This window comes from Mirounga angustirostris, unplaced genomic scaffold, assembly GCF_029215605.1.
Source record: "Mirounga angustirostris isolate CCGP_5_RB_7025 unplaced genomic scaffold, mMirAng1.0.hap1 SCAF_16, whole genome shotgun sequence".
NCBI lineage: Eukaryota > Metazoa > Chordata > Mammalia > Carnivora > Phocidae > Mirounga > Mirounga angustirostris.
Window position 1 is genome coordinate 26,841,551 of NW_026991724.1, and position 24,202 is coordinate 26,865,752.

General features: G+C 53.6%; 2 protein-coding genes across 3 annotated transcripts in view; one reads left to right on the forward strand and one right to left on the reverse strand.

The window, feature by feature from the left end:
* CIAPIN1 (cytokine induced apoptosis inhibitor 1) overlaps positions 1 to 3,076 on the forward strand; it is a 16,194-nt gene extending 13,118 nt beyond the window's left edge. For both annotated transcript variants that reach the window (XM_064580693.1, XM_064580692.1), the window contains 2 exons: positions 1,745 to 1,826; positions 2,354 to 3,076. In XM_064580693.1, the coding sequence (XP_064436763.1) occupies positions 1,745 to 1,826; positions 2,354 to 2,464 (193 nt within the window). In that variant the 3' untranslated portion in view covers positions 2,465 to 3,076. The remainder of the gene's footprint in view (positions 1 to 1,744; positions 1,827 to 2,353) is intronic.
* A 6,570-nt stretch (positions 3,077 to 9,646) lies between these two features.
* Positions 9,647 to 12,497, reverse strand: CCL17 (C-C motif chemokine ligand 17). Its single transcript, XM_045890318.3, has 3 exons — positions 11,925 to 12,497; positions 10,817 to 10,934; positions 9,647 to 10,194 (listed from the first exon to the last, which is right to left on the reverse strand). Exons 1-3 carry the CDS (start codon positions 11,992 to 11,994, stop codon positions 10,083 to 10,085), a joined length of 300 nt encoding a protein of 99 aa, XP_045746274.1. The 5' UTR covers positions 11,995 to 12,497; the 3' UTR covers positions 9,647 to 10,082.
* Positions 12,498 to 24,202: the final 11,705 nt, after the last annotated feature.

Below are 24,202 nucleotides of genomic sequence, written 5' to 3' on the forward strand. Positions count from 1 at the left end.
TAGAATCTTAATGGAAGTTTGTAGAATTTTCTTTATCCCTGGTATCATTTTGTAATGTATCTTGAATAAGGGTCTGTTCGCATCTTTTGCACTAGCCATTCAATGCAGCTTTTCGGTCTAGAAGTCATGCCCATAGTCCTGAGAAATGTTCTTTAATTTTGTATGTGAGTTTTGTCTTCTCTCTTTGCTTTCTCTGTGGCCTGTTCCTCAGATGTTGGGCCTCTTTAATTGGTCCTATCGTTTTCTTTGCTTCTACATTTTCTTTGTGCTCTTTATGCCCCAAACCCCACTGTGGTATTGGGCCTCATCCTAAGCCCAACACAGACTAGCTCCAGCTCTCTTCTTTATGCTCTACTTTCTGGGAAGTTTCTACAGGTTTATCCTCCAAAATTTCTGTTGAGTTACTTTATTTCTACTATCATGTTTTTAATTTCCGTGATTCCTTTTTTTTGTTTTGACTTTTTTTTTTTTTTTTTTTAGTATAGCGTCCTATTTTTATTTTGCGGGTGTGATCTCTTCTCTTTTCCTTTGAGGTTCGTGATAGTTCTTTGGAGGTTTTTTTCCTCCCTGGATAGTCTCTATTTCTTCCAACTTGCTTTTTTCTTTTTTTAAAGAGTTTATTTATTTATTTGAGAGAGAGGGAGAGTGAGCAAGCGAGAGAGCACAAGAGCATGAAGGGGGGGAGGGGCCGAGGGAGAAGCAGACTCCCCGCTGAGCAGGGAACCTGATGTGGGGCTTGATCCCAGGACCCCAGGATCTTGACCTGAGCTGAAGGCAGACACTTAACCGACTGAGCCACCCAGGCACCCCTAACTTGCTTTTTTCTTTTAGGAGGCTTTCTACCTCCCGGGAAGCTCCGTTGTCTCCATGATTAAGAGGGGAGGACAGAAAGCTGGGAGCCCTGAGCTGGAATTTATTGACTGTGCTTTAGTGAGGAAGCCTGAATGGGCTTGTGGGGGACACCGCAAAGTCAGCACCTTTGGGTCTTTCCCTTTGGGGTGGTTAGATTTCTCAGAGAAGGGTCTGTCGGGTGCTACCTGTTCCTTTGGCGGTTTTGGGGTGTGATGCAGGTTGAGAGTCAGCCACCTACTGGGTGGTGGCTACCTCCCCACCTGCTCGGAGTTGGGCTCTCCTCAGTTGGAGTCACCGCTCCCCCCCTCCCGCTACGGTTCCCAGCGCTGTGTTGACTGCTGTCTCCTTCCCCGTAGTCCCTTTCTTTGCAGGTTAGGTCTTTACTGAAGTTTCGGTGAGACCTCGAGAGAAAGTAAAGTAGACGCCTGCAGTCTGTCCTCTTAACCTGAAAACCTCAGTGTTGGTATTTTTGCACTCATTTTATGGACAAAAAAGGTGGTAAAAAGTTAACTGGTGGTGTGTGGGCTTGCTGAATCATCAGTGTTTTTTTAAGTGTGAAAGTTGCCAGCATTCACAAATCAGGAGATTTCAAGTAAAAATCCAAATTTTTTCTGTCCTTAGCTTTGGAAAATGGAAACACGGGGTCTGCTTCTCCCCACAGCATTAATCAGCTGAAGCTGAGTAGTGGCCAGCCTGTGTAGACAGGGCATCTCCCCTCTGGGTCTCCTGTTGCCCACCGCGCTTACCTTGTCAGCCTGGCCCTGTGGGTGTGTGTGAGTTAAGACATCCCGGTGTAAAGAGAGCCGTTTTAGGGCGAATTTGGGCTCTGCCATGGACTTGGAGCCCCTGGGTGGTGGCAAGTCTCGCTCACAAGCGCCTGATTTTCCCCCAGCACCTGCGGCCTCGCGGAAGAACTGGAAAAAGAGACGTCAAGGGAACAGGCGAGCTCCCAGCCCAAGTCGGCTTGTGGAAATGTAAATATCTGGGTCGTTACTCAATATTCACAAAACCCCCCGGTGGTATTGGGCCTCATCCGAAGCCCAACACAGACTAGCTCCAGCTCTCAGTTACTGCCCAAATATTTTAATAATGGGTAAATATGTGAGAACGTGTATATAGGAGAGAGGTCATCTCCTGGGAGGGGGTTAGCGTGCTCATGCCCGTAGGGGAGGCTCCTGTCATTTATTTTTGGCCCCATTCTTCCGACCTTACAGTGGCCTGATGCCGTTCAGCCAGTTGGCTGAGCTCGGCTATGATTTGAACTGCTCAGAATACAGAAGCACAGTCTCCTTAAGGAGCTTCTCTAGACCACTGCTTTTCATAAAACCAAAGCTCTTAAAAACTCTTAGTATTTGGGTTTCAGTTGGACCCACAAATGCAGCCAGCCATTTCCATCAGGCCACTGTGGCCATGTTATGAACTTAGGGGTCCCTTTCTTGCCCGTGTATCTGGGACGCGCGGACACTCAGCTTCCCTGGGTGATCGTCTCTTCTCTCGACAGTGCTACCTGGGCGACGCTTTCCGCTGTACCAGCTGCCCCTACCTCGGGATGCCGGCCTTCAGACCCGGGGAGCAGGTGCTCCTGAGCGGCGCCAACCTCAGTGACGCCTAGGAGGGGCCCACACGGTGCACGTCCGCTCCTCCGGCCGACCCCCGTCCCTCCAGTCCCACCGCTGTGGTTCCTCCCGGCTCCTCTGCATTTGCTCGCTCTCTGCCTGAACTCCATTTGCAGGGAGCGTGCTTGGTAAACAGAGTGGAGCGGGCCCTGGGGTGCAGTGGTGGGTGGTGCAGCTCCGTATCAAAAGACCTGAGTGTCACGGGGCCTGCTTACTCCGAGTGGGGGGACCTGTTTCTCCATCTCATGTTAGGGCGCGCGTCCTGAAGAGGCCGCTCTCCCGACGTCAACGCTGCCCTGTCACTCCGAGCCCAGACCCCCTGGAGTATTAACGCTCGTGACAAAGAGGGCCCCCGCCCCACTTCCGGGCTCAGCAGTACCACTAGTGGTCTTCCAGAGGGGGCGGTCCCCTCAACACGCCGTTGTTGGTGACAGGAGTCACGTGTCTCATGGCCTCCTCGGGGCACCGAAGGACTCACCCACTGGTTGCTGTGATCATACTCCGTGTCCCTCTGTCCCTTCCATCCACACCTCACCCCTGTTTTACTGTATTATATCTGTCTTGTGCTTTCTGTTCATCTACCGTTATTAAAGTTGTGTACTTCAGCACCTCCGCTGTGGAGAGCGGTGTGGCGTGGGGGGGGGGGGGATGTCTGACACGGCCATCTGAGTGCAGCTTGGACCACGGAACTTTCTTTGTTGAAGAGACGGTGTCACACCAGTGGGGCCAGTCCTACACTTAAGGATCAGTGCCTCTCCTCATCTACTTGAGAAGAGACCGGGTTGATAAGGATTTAAGGGAAGCAGGACAGAAATCAAACAACAATAAATCTCTCTGACCAGGAGACCTCTCATTCTCTTTGTTACTCACTCACACAGACTGGAATTGATCTTGCCAAATAGTCGGAGAGATCGTATGGATTTAAGAGACCAGGATTTGGGTGGGTACCTGGCCGGCTCAGTCACAAGAACATGCAACTCTTGATCTTGGGGTCCTGAGCGTGAGTGCAATGTTAGGCATAGAGATTACTTAAAAAAGGGGCACCCGGGTGGCTATTGTTAAGCATCTGCCTTCGGCTCAGATCATGGTCCCAGGGTCCTGGGATGAAGCCCCACGTCGCGCTCCCTGCTCGGCAGGAAGCCTGCTTCTCCCTCTCCCACTCCCCCTGCTTGTGTTCCCTCTCTTGCTGTCTCTCTGTCTGTCAAATAAGTAAATCTTTAAAAAAAAAAAAAAAAAATGCATCCAGGATTGAGAATCACTGCCCTAGAGAAGTTCTTTTCCACATGCACCAGAAGACAAGCTAAAAAATGGTATTTGTAACAGCAAGAACCTGGAAATAGTCCAAATGGCCTTTGACAAGAGGATGGATGAACGAGTTGTGACGTCACATGGTGGAAAATGGTGCACCGTGGCTGTGCCCATCGGTGTGGGGGGGCCTCCCATGGACAGCCACCAGAGCGAATTTCAGGAGAGTGTGTACACGGTATGTTAGCCTTCCCAGAGAGCGCAAGGTTTGGAAACACAGGATGCATCAGCGGGAGGGATATATATTATATATACTATGTATGCACACACACACGTGACAAACTAAAGGAAATCAAGAAGAATGATAAAATGCAGAAACAATTGTCTCTGGAGGTTGATGGGAAGATGACATTCTATTAAGGAGAGGAAATGGGGCTTCTAAGCGGAAGGTTCTGTTTATTAAGGTGGCTGCTGGCTATACGGGTGTTTATTCTATTACCGGTTTGTATACCTTACGTATACATTATCTACTTTTGTATTTATAAGAAATTTCATTAAAAAAAACTAGGAAGGGGTGCCTGGGTGACTCAGTCAGTTAGGTGACCCACTTGGTTTCGGCTCAGGTCATGATCTCAGAGATCGAGCCCCACGTCAGGCTCTGTGCTGAGCGTGGAATCTGCTTAAGATTCTCTCTCTCCCTAGGCCCCTCACCCCCACCTCTCTCAAAAAAAACCCTAAAACAGAAAAAACTAGGAAAACCCACACATAGAACCCTGCGTGTTAAGGAAAATGCCTGCTAGCCCAGAACGCAGTCCTGCACCTCTCTGACACGAACCTCTAGGAAATAGTTGGCACAAGTTAAAATTCCATTCAAAATTGTAAAAGTGGAACTGACGCTAATCCTAACAATAACAAAGCAGATGGATATTATCTGTGGCCAAAAGAACTTGCTGTGGATCACACATGGATGAAGTAGAGCGCAGAGACACAAGAGCTCAAGGGCATGATCCCTAAGGCATACAGAGGGAGGGATTCCTGTGGCAGAGACCCCATATGGCAGAGCTGAGGCTAGACGCGAAGAAACATAAAACCCCAGAGGGGAAGTGGCCGTGAGGGAGAGAGCACTAGGAAGAACAGAGAGTGCTAAAAACAGGGGCAGCGAGGACAGGAATAAGAAAACGAACCAAAATGAGATGGACATGAAGAGAGAAAAAGGAGCAGCGAGACAACAATTAATCACAGAAGGTAAAAGAAACAGAGTATCTCAGAATCATCATGGAAAGAGACAATTCCAGGAAGTTTCCAGAAAGCAAGCAAGGGCTTATGTGAAGCTTGCCCCCCTTTTTTGAAGTCAAATTGACATAACATAAAATGAGCCATTTTAATGGGAACGACAGTGCATCTGCAATGTTGTGCAATTATCACTTCTGTCTAGTTCCAAACGTTTCCATCACCCCCAAAGGCAGCCCTGTACCTGGGTCTCTACGTTGAAGGCAAAAGTGGCACAGAACGTTCCATTCTAAAAATAACTGTTTTCCGGGGTGCCTGGGTGGCTCAGTCAGTGGAGCGTCGGACGCTTGATTGCGGCTCAGGTCATGATCTCGGGGTCGTGGGACCGAGCCCCGGGTCCCGCTCCGCGCTCAGCAGGGAGTCCGCTAGATTCTCTCTCTCCCTCTGCCCCTCCCCCCGCTTGTGCTCGTGCGCTCTAAATAAATAAATAATCAAACAAATAAATACAATCTCTTTTTAAAAAAAATAAGCGTTTTCTTAGCTGCGGTCCCTGGACCTGTGCCGGCGGCGGGCGGCGCGATCTCCAGGAGGCGCTCTTAATGCTCAGGTTCCCTTACCTCCGAAACAAGGTGGCGCTCTCCGTAACTGCAATGAAGATTTCCGTGGTCTTGGAAAGTTGCTGGTTTGTGCTTGTGTTACCCTCTCGGTTCCCTCAGTCTGTCCTTGCTTCCGCGGCTGTCCCGTCACAGTGACAGACCTGGCGGGGACCCGGGGCGCGCGCGGTGGGGACAGCGCGGCTCTCACTCCCCCGGCTGGACGGCGGGCTAGGGACGCGAGGCTGCACGCAGCCCTTGGCGGCCTCGCTTCCGGGCGGGGCAGGTGCGCGCCGATCACGGGCCACCCCGCCCGCGTCTACACCTGTGAGGAAGCCCGGCAACAACCCGGAAGCTGCTCAGGCTCAGCGGGGCTCCGAGGCGCTAAGTCCCTCCCTCCCTTTCTCCCTTCTCTCTGCGTTGACCATCCCTTAAACATTTTGTCTTGTACGTTTCGCCAGTTTTCAAATAGAGATGTACTGTAACACAGCTGGATTCGTGTTTTGCATTCCGATCAGCTCTAGTCTTCAATACCTGAAGTGTTACAGCTGTGTTGCCTCATTCCTTCTCTCCTCTGCGCTCCCCGGAGGGCTTCTCTCTCCTGAAGGTGATGCCCAGCACACCCATGCTGCTGTAGCGTCTCTCTGCAGAAAAGGGCTTATGTGAAGCTTGCCTCCCTTTTTTGAAGTCAAGTTGACATAACATAAAATGAACCATTTTAATGGGAACGACAGTGCATCCGCAATGTTGTGCAATTATCACTTCTGTCTAGTTCCAAACATTTCCATCACCCCCAAAGGCAGCCCTGTACCTGTCCAACATCTGGGCTTTCTCCCCCATCCCCCCTGCGCCCAGCAACACCCATCTGCAGTCTGTCTCTGGGCACTTGCCTGTTCTGGGCGTTTCATATGAATGGACTCATGCATGCAGTATGTGACCTTCTGTGTGTGGCTTCTCTTGGCCTGTGTTCAAAGTTCATCCCCCTGTAACACCTATCAGTACTCACTCCTGTCTGTGGCTGAATAATATTCCATTGTATGTACACGCCGCTGTGTATCCACGCATCCCCTGATGGACATTTGGGCTGCTTCCATCTCTTGGTTATGGAGGACAGTGCTGCTATGCACATGGGCATATATGCACTGAGCATGCCCCCCCTTTTTTTAACGATCAAAAAATTTCATTATAGAACTAGTAAACATTTCAATCTAAAGGTGGAGGGATGGGCAAGGGCTAAAACCTAGTAAACTAGGGAAACATATTTGTTACATATATGAGAGACAAGTAATTAGTCTTGATTAATAGGTAGGTTTTACAAATCAATAAAATTCCAGTTCAGTGAGGAGGAAACTGCAGGTTTTCTCAGACTCTGATCCCCTACGGGCAATGTGGGAGCAGAAAAGCAGCAGACTATAAGCCCTCATTCTCTTGACTGGGCACATCCTCAAGCCCATTAGAGAAGGGTCCGATTTCATCATTTTAGGGAGAAACAGGCCCAGGAAGGTGGAGTGATTGTGTCAAGACCCCACAGCCAGTCAGGACCAGAGCAGATACAGGGCAGGTCCCTGACCCCTGTGTGAAAATGTACCTGTGGGGTTTTAGTTTATGTAGGGGACTGCGTTGACAGAGAGAGGTCAGTGCTAGTCTGATTACTGACACTTCCCAAGAGAAGGGGCCATGGGCCACCACTCCCGGCAGAGGAGAAAACAGAGAGGTCAAGCTTTTATTGGGGTCCGCGTGGGAAAAGCACCGCCGGGCAGGGGAAACTCCTGAGGGTGGGCTTCAGTGAATAATTCCGACAGGCTTTGGGCAGGGGGCCGCCCTAGTGGTCTGGTCCCTGGCCCCAGGTGATCTGGGGCAGGGGACACAGTGGTCTGCGGTGTGAGTTACAGAAAGGGGGCGTTTAGGGGAATGAGCTCCAGGTTGGTTGGAGAGTCTGCCGTGTGATTTTCGCGTGCCTTCCAAAGCTGGAACGCAGGGGAGGTGTAACTAGCTTCGGCCATGGCTTCAGCACCGTCATGACTGGAGGCCAAACGGGCCAATACGGAATCTAAGAAAACACAGCGAGAAGAGCCCTGGCGCGCTGCTCCGGGCACTAGCCACGTCGCGGCTGGAATGGGCCGCCCTGTTCGTCCCAACAGCGTTTTTGCTTCTTCCTCTTCATCCCGCTAACCCCAGGCAGAGTGTTGGTGGTTTCCGGGCCTCTGCTCCCCCGGGAGAAGGGCTGACCTGCTGCAGACGCCCAGATCCGGGGACCCGCGCAGCCACCATCGGAAGTGGGTAACCCGGCCCCCGGGGACGGCACGGAGGAGGCGGGGCGCCTAGGCGGTCAGGCACCTCCCGCTCGATCTTTATCGGGTTGGGGGGCCGACGCGCCCTCTGGTGGCCAAGCGCAGAGCAACTCAGTTCTAAATTCCACTTAAAGACCAAGCTTGAAGCCCGATTTTCACGGCATCGGCTTCTCCGGGATTTCTCTTTCTCTGTTCGTGCCCCTCGTGGGGTTCAGCCGGAGGCTGGTTGATGTAGATGTGTAAATCACATGTCCACTATGCACAAAGCACCCCCCCCCATAAATGAGTCAGGTACTGAGTCGCCTGACCCAAATACCAGCCCCCCATGAGCTCACCAGTGAGACAAAGGTGCAGGAAGTATAGTAAAGGGGGCAGAGTGTGGTAGAGGTGAGGCTGAAGCCGGAGGGGGGAGCTGGCGGAGGGTCAGTGCAGCTAAGCTGAGCTCCGAAGGGGGTCTGGATTTCAGTCGAAGGAGGGGACGCCCTTTCCAGGTGGGAGGGACAATGTTCTCTGTTCTCTGGTCCCTGCCTAGTCCTCTTTCTCGCCAGTCAGGGGAGTCCCCAAGTCGCGATTCCTTCAGGTGGCCCCTTTTCAGAGGGACGTAGTGGCTGCTCCCATCCCCTGCATCTTGTCCCCCCACCCCACCCCCTTACAACCTGATCATGCTGTTAAATATCCTCACAATTCTCCACGAAGCTGAACTCCTCTGAGCTTACAGATGGGCCTCTGAGGATGATTTCACTCAGACAAAAAGGTTTTGCTTCTTTTAAAATGCTTTGCACATGGATGAAATTGGTGTCCTCTCGAGTGTCTTTAAGCTCAGGACTGCAAAGGTGAGGGATCCGGGCCCCAGCCCTTGTTCTCCCTTGCTGTCACGGGAGCTCCTTCTTGCCTCCCTGTGTTTGGAGATCGTCTTTCCTCCACTCCCCACCCAGCCCCACCCGTGGATCCAGAAGAACTCAGACGGAGCTGCCCCCAGGATTCCGGATCCAAGGCAGTTGTTGGAGGGATTCTCCTCGGGATCAGGGCCGGGGAAGAGCCCACCTATGGTCGAGGGGACCCTGGGGTCACAAAGAAGCCAGTTCACCATCATCAGCCTCATTATGATTGTTGTTTGTCCTGTTTTATTCCTGCTCCTACTAGAAAGAGGGCTTGGGTCCGTCATCTGGCCTGCAATAAGACGACTGACCACAAGGGGGCAACAGGAGGCAAAACTTTGCTGAAAATAACGCGTAATTGGCAGTCCTCTCAGTGCGGATCACAGAATCCTAGGAAGAGAAGGACCCCCTGCCCCTGCCGCCCAGAGTGCATCCCAGAGAGAGAAGCCATTGCTGATCAGGAGAGTGAGACAGAACTAGAATCCAAAAACCCTGTTTCCCCCACACCTAGCACACTATGGCTCAGGCCCTGACTTGGGCTTGCTCAGAGGGGTCTGGGGGTAGGGAGTCCATAACCTCCCCATCCCCCATCCTTTTTAGCACTTAGGCTGTGGGGTGCTCAGGGTGGTTCATGGAGCTCCCCTCTAACGGAGGAGCCAGGACTGACAGACCCGCACAGCGGTCATCTGGGAGAACAACCCCATCACAGTGGGCTGCCCTCCGGTCCCTAAGAACAGGAGGAATCAGAGCAGGAGAGAGAACCCGAGGGGCAGCTTTTGGGGAAGGCCTCCTGGAGGCTGGGCTCATCCCACGGACACCCCCAGCTCCCCAGCCTGGGCCTCTCTCACCAGGACTGTCTCTCACCCCTCATGTGTGGTCTGCAGTGGCCATGTCCCCCTCTCGGCCTCAGTTTCCCTTTCCGGCCTGGACAGGGCAGGACCAGATGTTCTTCCAGTGTGACAGGCTGGGTGGCCAGAACACACTGACCCAGACTAAGGTAGGAAGAGAGAGACTTTTTTTTTTTTTTAAGATTTTATTTATTTATTTATTTATTTGAGCGAGCACGAGCAGAGGGAAGAGGCAGAGGCAGAGTGAGAGGGAGAAGCAGGCTCCCCACTGAGCAGGGAGCCCGATGTGGGGCTCCATCCCAGGACCCCAGGACCATGACCTGAACCAAAGGCAGACGCCTAACCGACTGAGCCACCCAGGTGTCCATGAAGGAGAGACTTTAATCTGGGCTCTTTCTGCTATGGTTCCAGTCCAGAAAAGGGGGCAGGGGTCCCCTTTGTCCTTGTAGGGCCTCCCCTGGACTCAGGCAGCTCGGGGTTGGGGTAGTGAACACTGAGGCTGGAGGTCTCCAAATGGTCCAGGCAGAAATCAGGATTCCTGGAGCCCAGGGTTCCGCATGCTTTTTAAATATCTGACTGCCTTCTTCACCCTCCTGTTCTTGGGATCCGAACAGATGGACTTGTCGTGGACAGTTACAAGCCTACATGAGAGGGAGGAACCCGTCAGCGGGTGTCAGGGCAAGAAGGCCTTCCGGAGCCCTGGGATCAGCCTTGCTCTGCACTGACCAGGCCCCTGAGGCCCCAAGAGGAGCACCTAAAGTCACACAGCACCTCGGTGACAGATCTGGGACATCAGGCTTGTCAGCAGTGATCTTGACTCCCAAGGTCCCTGCCAGTCCCTCCCGGGGAGCCAGGACTGCGGGACGTTCTGCCCACCACTTCAGCTCGCTCACTTCCACCGAAAGCCTAGGAACTAGGGGTGCCCAGGAGGCGCCCAGCTCAGGTCCAAGCTGTGGGAAGTGACCACACCGGTCACTCTGAGTGCCGGTGTGACATGGGGCTGCCCTGTCTCTCGGGGCCTCAGTTTCCCCATAAATCGGTGAAGAGGTTGAACCTCATGGCCTGGGGCCTTTTGGGACTCCCAGTGTGGGGTGCAGGAGCTGCCATGAGGAGCAGCGTCGGGTGGGAAGGGGGCCACGAAGGTCCCGCTCTCTCCTCTCCCCAGTCAGTGGCCCTTCTGGGAGGTCTAGGGGCCGCCTTCTCCCAGACTCAGCTCCTAGGGGCACGGCTGGGGGGAAGGGGGAGGGGGCCGGGCACACTTACACGATGGCTTTCTTGGGACACTCCCTTGAGGTCTTGTACCACATTTTCAGCCTTTTGAGAGGAATGGCTCCTTTGAAGTACTCTAGGCAGCACTCGCGGCCCACATTGGTCCCTCGTGCTACGGAGAAAGGAGGCAGGAGCGGGTGTGTCCGTGAGCGTCGTGTGTGTGTGTGTGTGTGTGTATGTGGACACATTCGTGTGTGTGAGGTCTCTCTGTGTGCTCTGGGGGGCCCTGAGTGCACACACTCAAATACCAGCCCGGAACCACCCAAGAATTTCCTCTGGGCCAGGCTCTGGGCTGAGCCTCTGCCTGCAGGAGATCCTTCAGCCCTCACGGTGCACCCAGAGACAGGTACTACCACGACCCCATTTTACAGATGATTACATGGAAGCCCAAGGTGTGAAAACACTTTCCTGGGCCTCAGCTTCCTTCTCTTTGCACAAGAAAAAGTATCCAACACTTGCAAATCGGCAAACCGGTGATGCGTGGCTTTAATTAATGCCACGGCTCGAGTGCTTTCTAAGAAGCCCCCAACTGTCCTCCGGCCATCGCGGGGGTATAACTGGGTTGGACTAACTCACAGAGCTACCCTGAGCTGCGTTTTACAGAAGTGAGAGCCATGAGTGAAGGCTGTGGCGCTGTGGCCATGTTCCCACATTGGCTGTCTTATTTCGGCCTTTCTCTTCCACCTGCGGATAGACATCTCTCCCTTCACGCGCTCCGGGAACCAGCGCTCCTGCCTTCATGCTGATGTCCTCGGTGTCGAGAAAGACCCGGGAATAAAACAGACGCTAACCAATGCTTCCGAGAATAGGTCATGTTCCACTGTCAAAACCCAACCCAGGTCATTGCCTCTCAGTCACTGCAGAGAGAGACGGGCCAGCACTTTGCTCCTCACTGAGCTGAACCCCAAGCTCTGGGGTGGCATCCTCCTCCCCATGCCTCATCCTTTTCCTTTGAATGCCTCCCTCAAAATCCTACTGCTGCCAGCCTCCTCGTCCCTGGAGGAATAGCTGGGCTGTCACTAATGCATAAATAGTGGGCATTGCAGCTTGAACTTGGTGCGCCCACCCCTCCTGACCCAGGCCACCTCTCCTCGGCTCTCACCTGCATGCGTGACCTGCAGAGAAGCCCCCAGGAGGAGTGCGACGAGGAGCAGCATCTTCAGGGGGGTCATAGTGACAGGAGCCCAGGAGAGGACCTGTGAGTGTAGGTCCTTCTGCTCGGGGGGAGGTGAGGATGGCAGCCAAGTATGGAGGTGACCTATTTAACCTCTTTGGGGATCTTGCCCCACCTCCTGTCACCTCCCCCATACATTCTTCCCTACACCAGTGGAATCTGAAGATTTTGAGATGATTCAGCACAAGTCCAATCTGGGAATGTTTGTGGCTTTCCAGAGAATGGACACTCCGTTGGGGACAGAGGTGGGGTATGTGTGTCCGGGGGCCACGACAGTGACATACTTCTCCTTTCACAGGAACATTTCTTGGTTCCTCTATTAAGCAGAACTGAAAAGCCTCTACCATAAACTGGGTTGGCCTCTGCCCTGAGGCTGGTGAGCCTCCTTCATGCATGGTGTCCTGTATGTGTGGAGGACGAAGGGGACAGCAAGATAGGAGCCAAGAGGAGCTGCCTAGCCTGGGCCTGGAGGAGATCCCGGGCTCCGGGCAGGCCTCCTGGGTGGGGGTGGGGGGTCAGCAGGCTGCACAGGCACAGGGCATCTTTCAGGGGGTACCCCAGCTCCACTCATTCTGAGAAAGGCCCAGGGCCCAGATGACTTTGGTTGTGGGTGCTTCCCCAAGCTGGGCCCTGAACCGCAGGAGACCAGAGTCTGACAGGTTTTAATCACCATTTAGTCCAAATTGGCCCTTCTATAGATTGGGAAGCCCAGCTACCCAACATGGGGCCCCTCACCCCGGGTTGCAGGGATCTGCGAGGGCCCAGTCTGCAGTGGACACGTGGTCAGGGTCCAACGTGAGCCGCGAGCAGACTTTCCACGCACCATGGGCCACAGCATCCCTGCCTCGGGCCCCTCCCCTGGCCACCAGAGAAAATGGCCAGTAGTCTGCTTCGGGCTCCCCTGGGCCGGGTGGTAGGAGTCCTGATGACAGCCCGATGACAGCAGGAGCCGTTCAGATGACACCCGGGCCTGCACCATGGGATGCACATGTTCCTCTCACCACAGCCGGCTCTGTGTCAACCTGGGGCCATTGTTACATCTTCATCAGCAGGGATGGTGACCACAGCAAGGTGCTGTCTGTGGAAAGCCACCCCGATGGGGGGAGGGGTGGTGCTCAGACTGTCACCCCGCCAGTCCTCACAGGGCTCCTCCTCCACCCCCCCGCCCCTACTCCAGGGCCACCTTGGCAGGCTGGGCCCGCTTCTCATCCTGGTCAGGGGAGTGCCCTGTCCACGGCAGGACGTCCCCTGGGCAGCATCATCTGTCACCGTCTTGCTGTGTGCCTTTGGGCAACGCAGAGACCCTCTCTGGGCCTCACGTCATCACTGGTAGAGGGATGTTTGGAATGTCCCCGGGCGCCCCGCCAAAACGGCAGATCTGACATAGCTTGGTCCTCTCAGTGGCTCTCACACCAGCATTTCCTTGCTTCTCTTAGGGTCATGTCCCCCACTCCTCAAGCCATAGCCAGGGGGGTTTTTTGCCCCCAGCCTGTCTGGCTGGGCCAGTCTTCCTGTCTCTGGGACAGGCTGCAATTTGCATGTGCAGCAGAGGGGATGGGCGGGGAGTGGGGTCTTCCTGCCTGTGCTCATCTTGGGCACTCAGCTTCCTGCACAAAGGACAACCTCCACCCCAAACAGAGGAGCACTGAGCAGGCCCCAACCTGAGGAGTCAGAGGAGGCCAGCCTGGGCTGGGGAAGGGGTGCTCGTGCCCTCATGAGCCTGCCTGGGAGAGGACCACTCTGGCCTGGAGAAGACCTGGGCTCAGAGGAGATGCAAACACCCTGAGGTGCTTGGGGAGGGCCTGGGTCCCAGGAGGGGCAGAGGATTTCTCTGCCGATGCTGCCCCTCATGGGTGGAGTGTCTCCTGACCCTCTCCGTCCTTCAGGCTCTCTGCCCAGTGGCTTCTCCACCTGCCACAGGGGCCATGGATTGCTCTCCTGTGTTAGACAAGAGGGGTCTGTGAGAATGATGATTAGCAACTTTATTACCAGCGAGGCTGCCCAGCCCCCACCGCTGGGGAAACTCCCTGAGTGGGGCTTGAGTCTCCCCCTTCTTCTGCCACAGACTCAGAACTTTTCTCCAGAAGGACCCAAATTCCCCTATCCCTTCTAGGGAATTGGTTGTGACAGCAGGAGCAGAAGGTTCTGGACTAGCTCTGGCCTGGTCCAGGATGCCTGGCAAGGAAGGGCACAGAGCAGCAAACATGTCAGTGGACACCCGCTGTGTGTCAGGTACTCTGCCCGGGGCTGTGGCAGGAGGGGAACAAGGCCCGGCCCAACATAGGAATGTGCATGCGACATAAAGGGCTGTGGGCCCAGAGCAGGGAGAGGTTGCTTCTTGCTGAGAGACCTTGGAGGGCTTCCTGGAGGCGGTGGTCAGCGAACCGGGCCTTGTGGCTGGGAGGATTCACACCAGGAGAAGGAGGGGCGGGCATTTCACAGGAGGGAAGCGCTTAGCACGGGCGCAAAGGAGGGAATGTGCAGAGATAAGTGAGAGAAGCAGCCCAGAGCTCTGGGGGGAGAGGGGGACACGGTCCCAATGTGACATGCAGACCGTAAACTCTGTGACGACGGGGGCACATCTGCCACCGTGTGTATCTCAGCACCTACACACAGCCCCCTCTTGACCGAGACAAAGGGGACGAACGAAGAACAAGGACAAGGAGGTGAGCCGGACCCAGAGCCTGGGGAGAAGCCTCAGAGAGTACCTCACTTTGGAGACAACACAGACCAGGGACATTTTTGAGGTGGTTTCCTTGCCAGGGGTTAACTGGCTTATTCGTCCTCGGCTCTCCCAGCTATGAAATGGGTTCCCGGGGACCTTCCAGATGGGATGTCCTGGAGTCTGGGACCATGCTAAGGGCCTCAAGAGACCTTTATGGTGCTGGGCAGACTCTAGGGCTAGGAGGTCGGGCAGGGGAATCAGGAATGCTCCCTGGAGGAGGCAGTGGTGAGGCAGAGTTCTACGGAGGCTGGCTGGGGAGAGGGCGCCAGAGGAAGGGCAAGGTCACAGGTGGGGAAAGCAGGCCAGATGCAGGCCGAGTAGGACAACAGACTTAAAGGGGAATTGGACTTGAGTGGAAAGGAGAGGCCAGAGTGACTGCCTGTCTCAACACCTCTGACTCAAGCTGGCCAGACACACCGCCTTGGCACCTGCCACGCTTGCTGCCCCAGGGCCTGAGACCGAGGCCACGGGGAGTCCCTTAAGGACTAGAGAGGATCAAAGTTCCCCCACCTTAGCTTGAAGGGGCTGCACCAGCCAGATTCTGGGTACCTCACCCTGAAAGGGAGGGAGGGAGTTCTTCTGCCCCACCTCTGGCTCTGCCGTGGGCGGGGGCAGAACCGGGGATGCTGTTGTCACAACCCCCAAGAACTTAGCCCCAAACCATTGAGCAGGGGCCAGGTTGCTAGGATGGAGGCTCTCTGTCATCTTCCAATTGCACATGACAATTGTCACTGAGGTGGCAGCCCATGTCAGCTGAGGATCCAGGAGGAAGAATGACTTGCCTGGAGCCTCCCAGTAAGGATCTAGCATTTTGTCCATTGAGCTCTGTCCTCTGACAGCTGAAGCTAGATTCGTTTTGTCTTTCCCATGGTGGCTGAGATGTGAAGGTCCCAAATGTTATCCTCATTCCCCAATCCCAAAATACGTCCCACTCCCCTGTCCCAAGGGCCTGATGTGCTCACTGATGAGTCAACCTTCCCTGACAGGTCATCAGTCTCCTTGGCCCCTCCATGGTCAATGGGCAAGGCCTGTTCGGCAGGCCACCTGGATGTGTCCTGAACCAATTCCCTTGTCACCATCCACATGGCCCCCCATCTCCATCTCCCTGCTGGACTCCAGCCCCAAGCTCATCTCCCAGCTCCCAGGCTTGCCACTCCAATCCACCCTCCTCTCTAAAGCCCCGAGATCTTTCCAAAACACAAATCTGAGCAAGGCTCTCCCCTCTCAGAAATCCTTCCATATCTCCCCATTGCCCTCAGGATGAAGTCCAGATTCTCATTGACAGCTCCAGCCTCAACTTCTGCCTCCAGCCCCACCATCTACCCCATTAACTTTATTCTAGCCACATGGACCTTCTTTCAGTTCCTTGAAAATGCCAGGCTCGTTGTATAGCTCTTCCCCCTGTCTGGAACTCTCTCTCCTGCTCCCCCACACCGCACTTCCACTCCTACCCTCCTCAGATCACAGCTTAAACCCTCACTTCCTTCCTTCAGCCCCCACCTTCCTCTGTGTCCTCACAGGTCACTGGCTTCCCTCTCATGTTCTCATCACATTACACTGTGATCACTGGTTTGTTTGCTGGGTCTTACATGGAAGACTGTGAACTCCTTGAAAACAGGATCTCTTCTGTGTTCCTACTTGTAGCTCTAGGACTTAGCATCCAGTAGGTGCTCAATAAAATATGTTTATTGACTAGGTAAGAGGTGGATGGCTGGATGGATGGGTGAATGAATGAATGGATGATGGATGAAGGATGGGTAGATGGATGGATGGATGGATGATGGATGGATGGACAGATGGATGGGTAGAAGGATGGATGAATGAATAGGTTGATGGATGGACACTTACAAATTTCTGAACTACAGTTTGGGTACAGCTTACATTCTATCCCAGGGTCTCTTTCACTCCAGAACAAATTATTTTTGGTCCAGTGCGTCCCACCATTTCATGAGACACACCTGAATTCTCCTGTCATAAATGAGGCAGAAGAATCCAACCAAGGCACTCATTGACTCTTTTCCCATCTAGTTTCCAACTTCCTTATGGGTTGTGGCCATTTCCTGCCTTCTGTCAAACCTAAATTTCTTTGACCGTGGCTTTGCTCTCATTCCTTCTTCATCCCAGGAAGGGCTCCTTCCCTCAGTCACACTCCCACCTCCTGGCTCTTTGTGTTCTCCCTTTCCATGGTCTCCTCCCCTCTGCTGATGACATGATCTAGGGTCTCTGCTTCTGTAAAACCCTCCTTGACTCCCCAACATGCTGTCCTCCTATTTCTCCTTTTATTCATGACCAAACTTCTCCGATGTGTGGTCTACACCTCCCACTACCATTTCCTCTCTGTTCGCATGTGATTTAATTCTTAGCACTATGGCCCTGACACCCTGGGGAAGCCACTTTGTCTGGGCTTCTCAGCTACCCATGGCCACTCTCTGAACTTCCCATCCCCTCACAAAGGGCAGTATGGGGCAGCGGTTACCTGAAGATGCTCTGGAAGCATTCTCTACAGCCCTGGGGCCCAGTCCCTCTTCCGCCTGTTCCTGACTGTGTGACCAAGAACAAGTCTATGAGCCTCACTCTCCTCATCTGAAAATTGGGCATGTTGATAGATGCTCCCTCATGATATTGCTGGGAAAATTAACTGAGACGATATGTGTAAACTTCCTGGTCTCCAGCTGGTGTGATGAATCTCCTTGTCATCGCTAGGAACCATTTCCCTTCCTGACATTCCTCTCCATTGGGATGCGGGATAGGGTTCTTCCCTGAGCCCTCTGTGGGCTCTTCTTTTTGGTAACATTTCTGAGCTCTCACTCCGGGCTGGGCAAGGTTCTCAGCAATTACATCTATTAGTTTACTTTGTTCTCACAATAACCCGAGGAAGTAAGAACTATTATTGCCTACGTTTTACAGATGAGGAAACTGGGGACCAACCACAGTGGTTAAGAAACTGGTCTAAAGGTCCACAGGGCTAACAAGTGGTGGAAGCGTGTGTGGGGTTCTGTCCTAGGGGTTTTTTTGTCTCAAGCAATCCTCTCTCCCTCCTTGAGGTCATTCACTCAGGCCTTTGACCTTGAATCTCTGTCTCCAGCCCCAACCAGTTTCTGATCCCAAGCCACCCCCCTGGACCTTGCCCCATCCTCTGGCCTCCTCTTGAGCTTAGCCACTCTGGACTGCAGGCTCCTAAGAAATAGAAATCTGTCCCTTTGTGGTTCACTCAGTCCAAGAACAAGAACGGTGGCACCAAGTCCCTCTCAACCAACGTCCCCCCTTTTTTTTTGGCTCAGGCTGGCGTCATTCTCCACCTCCCATCTGCCCCTCTGGTCTGAAATTGTCCCTTGACTCATCTCTCCCCTCCAGGCCCCATGGCGCATCAGGCACAGACTCTGCCCAGCAATGTCTTCCGTGTGAATCCTTCACACGGGACACCTTATTGACAACTTCCAGACCTGTTTCCTCCTCTCTGGTCCTCCTGCATGCTCACGTTAGATGGGTCTTTCTCAAGGGCTGCTCTGACTACACAGAGCCCTCAAGAACCATCAATGGCTCCCTGTTCCCTGCCCTCTCCACTCAAAACTCTACGGGCCAGTCTTTAAGCTCTATCATCCCTCCGGATCAGTCTCACCTCGAGGATCCCAGTGCTCAACTTCTGAGAAGGTTGATGTGTGCCCTCACTAGGGGACTTGGTTTTCTATGTCCTCCTGTCTGGATCACCCATCTCCCTAAACCAAATTATATCCACTTCTCATATAGGACATGCCATAAAAGATTAAACAGGGGGGCCCCTGGGGAAGGGAGGGGCTCGGAGCTAAGACTCTTAGTTGGGTAACCCCGGTTTGAATTCAGCTCTACCATCAGTGGGTTGTGAGACTTGGAGCAAGTGACTTCTCTCTGAGCCTCAGTCTCCCCACCTGCAAAATGAAAATAATAATAGTAAGTACATGAGCAGGTGTTGGTTCACATCGACTGCCTTCGGGCATGTATCTGGCAAATAGTACATGTTCCTGACTTTAAATATCATCTATATGCCAAAGACTCCCAACTTTCTCTTGCAAGCTCCAGACTTGTATGTCAGCTGCCTCCTGAACACGCTGAGCCCGCCACTCAGACCCCTCCAAGTCCGAAGCTGAATTCCCGATTCCCATCCACCCCCACACATGCTCCTCCCCTGTTCTTCGCCAGCCCCTTCCTTCCCCGTTACTTGGGCCAGAAACCTGGGCACCATCCTGACGCCTCTTCCTCTCACCCCCTCCTTGCCATCTGTCAGCCCCTCTCCTGGCTCCTCTGCCTTCAGAATCCCTCCGGAGCCCACCATCCCTCCCCTGGATCCCTACACAGGTTCCTGGCGGAGTCCCTGCCTCCATCCTTGCGGCTCCGCTCTATTCTCAGCACAGCCGCCACAGGAATGAGAATCTCCTCTGCTCACCCCAACCCCTGTCTCTCCCCTCCGCCCCGGAGGAAAAGCCAAAGACCCTGCAGCAGCCTCGAAGTCCCGCCTGGCTTCCCGTGCTCTGGCCTCATTAGCCCCCTTGCGGAGCCTCCCCCGTGCCCACCGCCTGCCCGACACTCTCCCTCCCGAGGACGCTTCCCCAGACTGTTCTTTCAGCCTGGAATATTCTTTCCCCAGTTACATGCATGACTCACTCCTTCACCTCCTTCGATATCAGTTTAAATGTCACCTTTCAGTGAAGCCTACCCTATTTAAAAACTGCAACCCACCTCACCTCTTCCTCTGCTCTATTTTTTTCTTTTTTCTTTTAGCTGCCGGCCTTACCACCCCCTAATAACGACACCGTTGACTTACTTATTCCGCCTGCTGTTCGCGGCCCGTCTCCCCCTGACATCTGCCCTGGAACGTAAGTGCCGTGGGGCAGAGGCCCTGTCTCTTTTGTGCAATTATCGTGGCACGTGGAAGGCCCTCAGTACATACGGGTTGAATTCAGTGACCGAATGGCTAAATGGCTGGTATTGTTCTCGAAGCCTAGTACATAAGCACTTCTCATTGAGTCTCACTCTTACCCGTGGACTTGTCCAGATCTGTCTCCCTCTCTCGTGCCTGGGCCGCAGCTCCTCTCCTGGCCCCTGCCTCAGCCCTGTAAATCAAGTACTTTCATTCACTGCTAGAGTCCAACTCCCTCTTTCCAGGGAGCCTTTGCTCCTGGCTCCAAGTATCTCACAGGCGGTCTTTGGCCTCCAGACAACACTGGGACAATCCAGGGCTGTACTGCCAAGTGACCAGTTCAAGGCTCACCCCTCATGGTGCCACGATGGAACCTTCCTTTAGAAATGAGAGGTCTGCTGCAGCCTGCTCCAAACCTGGCAGCCTAGCTGGTGGGGGGGACGGGGGGGACGGTGGAGGCGGGTGGGTGGGAATCCTTCCTGACACACGAGACCCTTCCTTCTCCCAAGGAAGGTTTCTTTCGACACCAGGGTCAGCACCACGAGCCCAGCATCCGGGAAGCACTCACATCCAGGAAGGTACCTTTTCTAAGGAGCTTAGGGGATCTGGGCCCTTTGAGAGGCTAAAGATCTCCCTGCTTTGTCGTCCAGCCTCACTGCAAATAAACCAGCCGGGGACGGGCCAGCAGCATTCGGCCATTTGTCACGTGCCACGGTCCTACCTGGTTCGTGGCTCACTCAGGGGGAGCCCACGGTGTGGAAGGGTGTGGCTGCTTCTGAGCAAGGTCCAGACCCAGGAAGCAAGTGCCTCTGGAGGTGAATGAGGTCCTGCTCTCTTTGTAGGCAGAAGCAGGTGCTTCCGCAGCCCTCTGGGCCCCGGCCAGAACAGGCTGGGACTTGTCCTTCCACAGGTGGGGGCTTTCTCCTCAATCCCACCTGGCTTCACATAGGGTCGTCCCTTCTTCCTGCTCTGCCTGGGCTTCGTACAGCAATCCCGACTCGTCCCCCTTTTTTTTCCCCCAAGTGAAACTAAAACTACCTAATCTAGCTCCAAAAATAATTTGGTGTTTTTATTGGCATCAGGTTGAATCTATAGACTTCCTTAGGGAGCTGTTTTTCCTCTCAATTCCCATTACTCCTTGAAGTCTTTCTCACTCTCCTCCCCCAGCCAGCGACTCGTTCCGGAGCCCACAGTGGGCTGCAGGCTGGGGAGCACGGTGACTGGCTCTCTCCATTGTCTGATGTTGGGTTCATTAAGGACACGCTCCCAGGGAAGGTGGGGGAAGAGCAGAGGAATGAAGTCAGAGAAGGAACTGAGGCCCAGCAAAGGTGTGACCTCAGGCAAGTGCCGGGGGTGGCTTCCTCCTGACATGCCATCCACAAGGGCTCTAGAGCTCCAGTTAGAGGGGTGCTGGAGTGTCCCTAGCTAGGGCATCCCTAGAGTCCGACTCTTGATCTCAGCCTAGGTCTTGATCTCAGAGTCGTGAGTTCAAGCCCCGCATTGGGCTCCACACGCAGCATAGAGCCTACTTAAAAAAACAAAACAAAACAGGGGGGTGCCTGGGTGGCTCAGTCGGTTAAGTGTCTGCCTTTGGCTCAGGTCATGATCTCAGGGTCCTGGGATCGAGCCCCGTGTCGGGCTCCCTGCTCAGCAGGGAGTCTGCTTCTCCCTCTCCCTCTGCTCCCCATCCCCCCCTCTGCCCCATTCGTGTGTGTTCTCTCTCTCAAATAAATAAAATCTTAAAAAAAAAAAAAAAAAGAATGTTAGTAGTGAAAGCAGCTGAAGGGAGTGGGCTCTGGGTATACGAATGTACTTACCACTAGATTAAGGGCTAAATATTACCTTCCCTGAGGCCCATGTGCCTCTCCTAATCCATCCCTCTCCAGACTAAAAGACACTGAATTGGGTAGACATTAATCCCAAGCATTTCTTTATCTTAATAACGCACATGTGCGTGAGCGTATGTGTCCTTAAACAATGTATGGCATTGTTTCTACCTGTTCTTAAGCTTTATATTAATATTATCACATCTTGCAATGTTGAACTTAAGAGTCATGTGCGTCAGGAGGAGCCCGTGTATTTCTTGTCACCATTTATGCGATCCCATGCAATGACTATACCATACCACAGTTTACTAAAAAAAAAAAGTGGGATCTCTAGCGTAGGACTGCGGGCTGGCCTAGTCACTTACTAGCTGTGTGCCCGTGGGTAAATTCCTCAGTCTCCCAATGCCTTGGCACTTCCGTGTGGAAAATGGGGCTCATGTGAGTAGAACCTCTCTTAGAGCTGGGGCAGGGAGTAAAGGAGAAAATTCACTCAAAGCCTCATAGTGGTGTGTGATGGGGACAGTGACCTGCAGGAGGGGAAGGCTAGCGTCTTATTCATCTCTGGCAATAATGGAATGACTCCTCCCTCTTCCCCTGCTTCCCCGTGGGGACCCACTGCTTCTGCCCTTGATAGCTTGGGAAGAGGACCGTGGGCTATGTACCTGCATCCCAGTGCTCACGTGGACGGGACTCCAAGTCCATCAATCTGGTGATGGTCATGACAATATGGAAAAGCTGGGAAACGGGCCACACAGGTACACGTGAGGCCCCGGGGGTGGGGAAGAGAAGGGGAGACCCAGGAAGGTGTCTAGGGGGACAGAAGCTCCCATGCTCAGAGACTCCAGGGCTGCTAGATTCCCCCATTGCCTGCTCAGTCCTCTAGAGAATCTGGACGACCGTCAGGCCTGTGACCCAGTCCAGGCTTCCCAGGGGTCTTGGCTGGGCGTGGGGAGCAATTTCAAGACCAAGGTGTGATGGTGGAGGGCCAGAGGGGTTCAAGAGTGACTTGGATGCACCTTCACAGTGGCCCCTTTCAGTCTCTGAGATCCCTTTGAGGCAATTCAATATTTTTTGCCAGGAAGTGCCTTGAAATGCAGCCCCCCCACATGGATGGGTGGCTTTGCGTCAGTCAGAGAGCCATGTGGTACAGTCACCAGGTCAGGAAGCGCCAATGGGATCTGGATGGCAGTGGATGCTGGCCCTTCCTCTCTTCACTTCTTCCGAGACCTGTGGTAGTCACTGGGGCACAAAGCAGAACAAGACGCACACATCCTCACCCTCATGGATCTTACAGAAGCTCAGTGAAATAAGCAGGCCCAGCTGGGTCATGTGAGGGTTATCCTGGGTGCAGGTGCTGTGAGTACCCATAGCAGGGAACCTTCGTGAAACCAAGAAGTTAGGGAAGGCCTCCTGGAGGATGTGACATCTAAGCTGAGACCAAAGGATGAGTAGGAGTTGCCAGAGGAACAGTAAAGGGGGGAGTTGTTCCAGGCAGGGGAATAGCCTGTGCAATGGCTCAGAGGGACAAGAGAGATCAACTTGAGGACGTAAAAAAAATGTGTGGCCAAAGGCATAGTGGTGGGGGCTGGGTAGCAAGACTGGGGGAACAGGGGCGCCTGTGTGGCTCAGTCATTAGGCGTCTGCCTTCGGCTCAGGTCATGATCCCAGGGTGCTGGGATCGAGCTCCGCATCCAGTTCCCTGCCCAGCGGGAAGCCTGCTTCTCCCTCTCCCACTCCCCCTGCTTGTGTTCCCTCTCTCACTGTGTCTCTCTCTGTCAAATAAATAAAATCTTACAAAAAAAAAAGACTGGGGGAACAATATCAAGAGAGGCAAGGCTGCAGGAGCAGGCCAACTGAAGTCCTCCAGGAAAACAAAGACACTGACCGTGCGCTTGGTTCCTACAATTGTGCAAAAGTCCTGTGCCAACAGGTCCAGGTTACCCAGGTTGGACTGCTGGGCTTAAGAGGTACACGAAAGACTGGTTGATCCAGATCATCTAGCAAATATCCGGTGCTCAACAATGTCAATATTCTCACCATTTACTTCCTCGTCCGCTGAAGCCATCGCCGGCGTATCTGAGCCATGAGAGCTCCCAAGCGTCAGTATATCTCAGAGAAACTACAAAGCCCTTCTTTCCACCTCCACTCAGCGAGAATTCCAGATAAACCCAGACAGCTGGGTGACCGTTGGCCATCCCGTCGGCAGAGAGAGCAAATGGAGAGTGGCGAGCTAGATAACTGAAAGGCTGTTTCTCCCCGGTTAAGGGAATGTTTTCAAGCCTTTAACACCATCCTGAGGTTATTGACAAGTCATTCCTACTTGTCAAGGAACAACATACTTCTTTTTCCTGATTGCTGTATCAATCAGGATGGGCTAGGTTATGTTGCAATAACAAGTAACCTTGAACTTTCCCTGGCTTAAGACCACAAAGGTTTGTTTCTTCCACACAAGTCAGCAGGAGCTTTTTCCATGGCTGGAGGCTCTGCTGCCATCATCGGAGACCCAAAATAATGAAGCGGTCACTTTCTGGAAAGCTAGAGGTGCTGAGCCAGAAGGACTAAAAGTTCTGAAGAGTCTCTCAGCAATTCAGTGGTTGAATCTAGTGATACACATTCTTGCACTCTCAGCTCGCTGGCCAAAACTAGTCATGTGGCCCCCGTCCACCCCAAGGGGGCAGGAAGAGCAACCCTCCTCTGTGCCTGGGGGTGGCCAGCTGGAAATATGCAGGGAGAGTGACTACCCCAGTCTCCCCAGACCTGA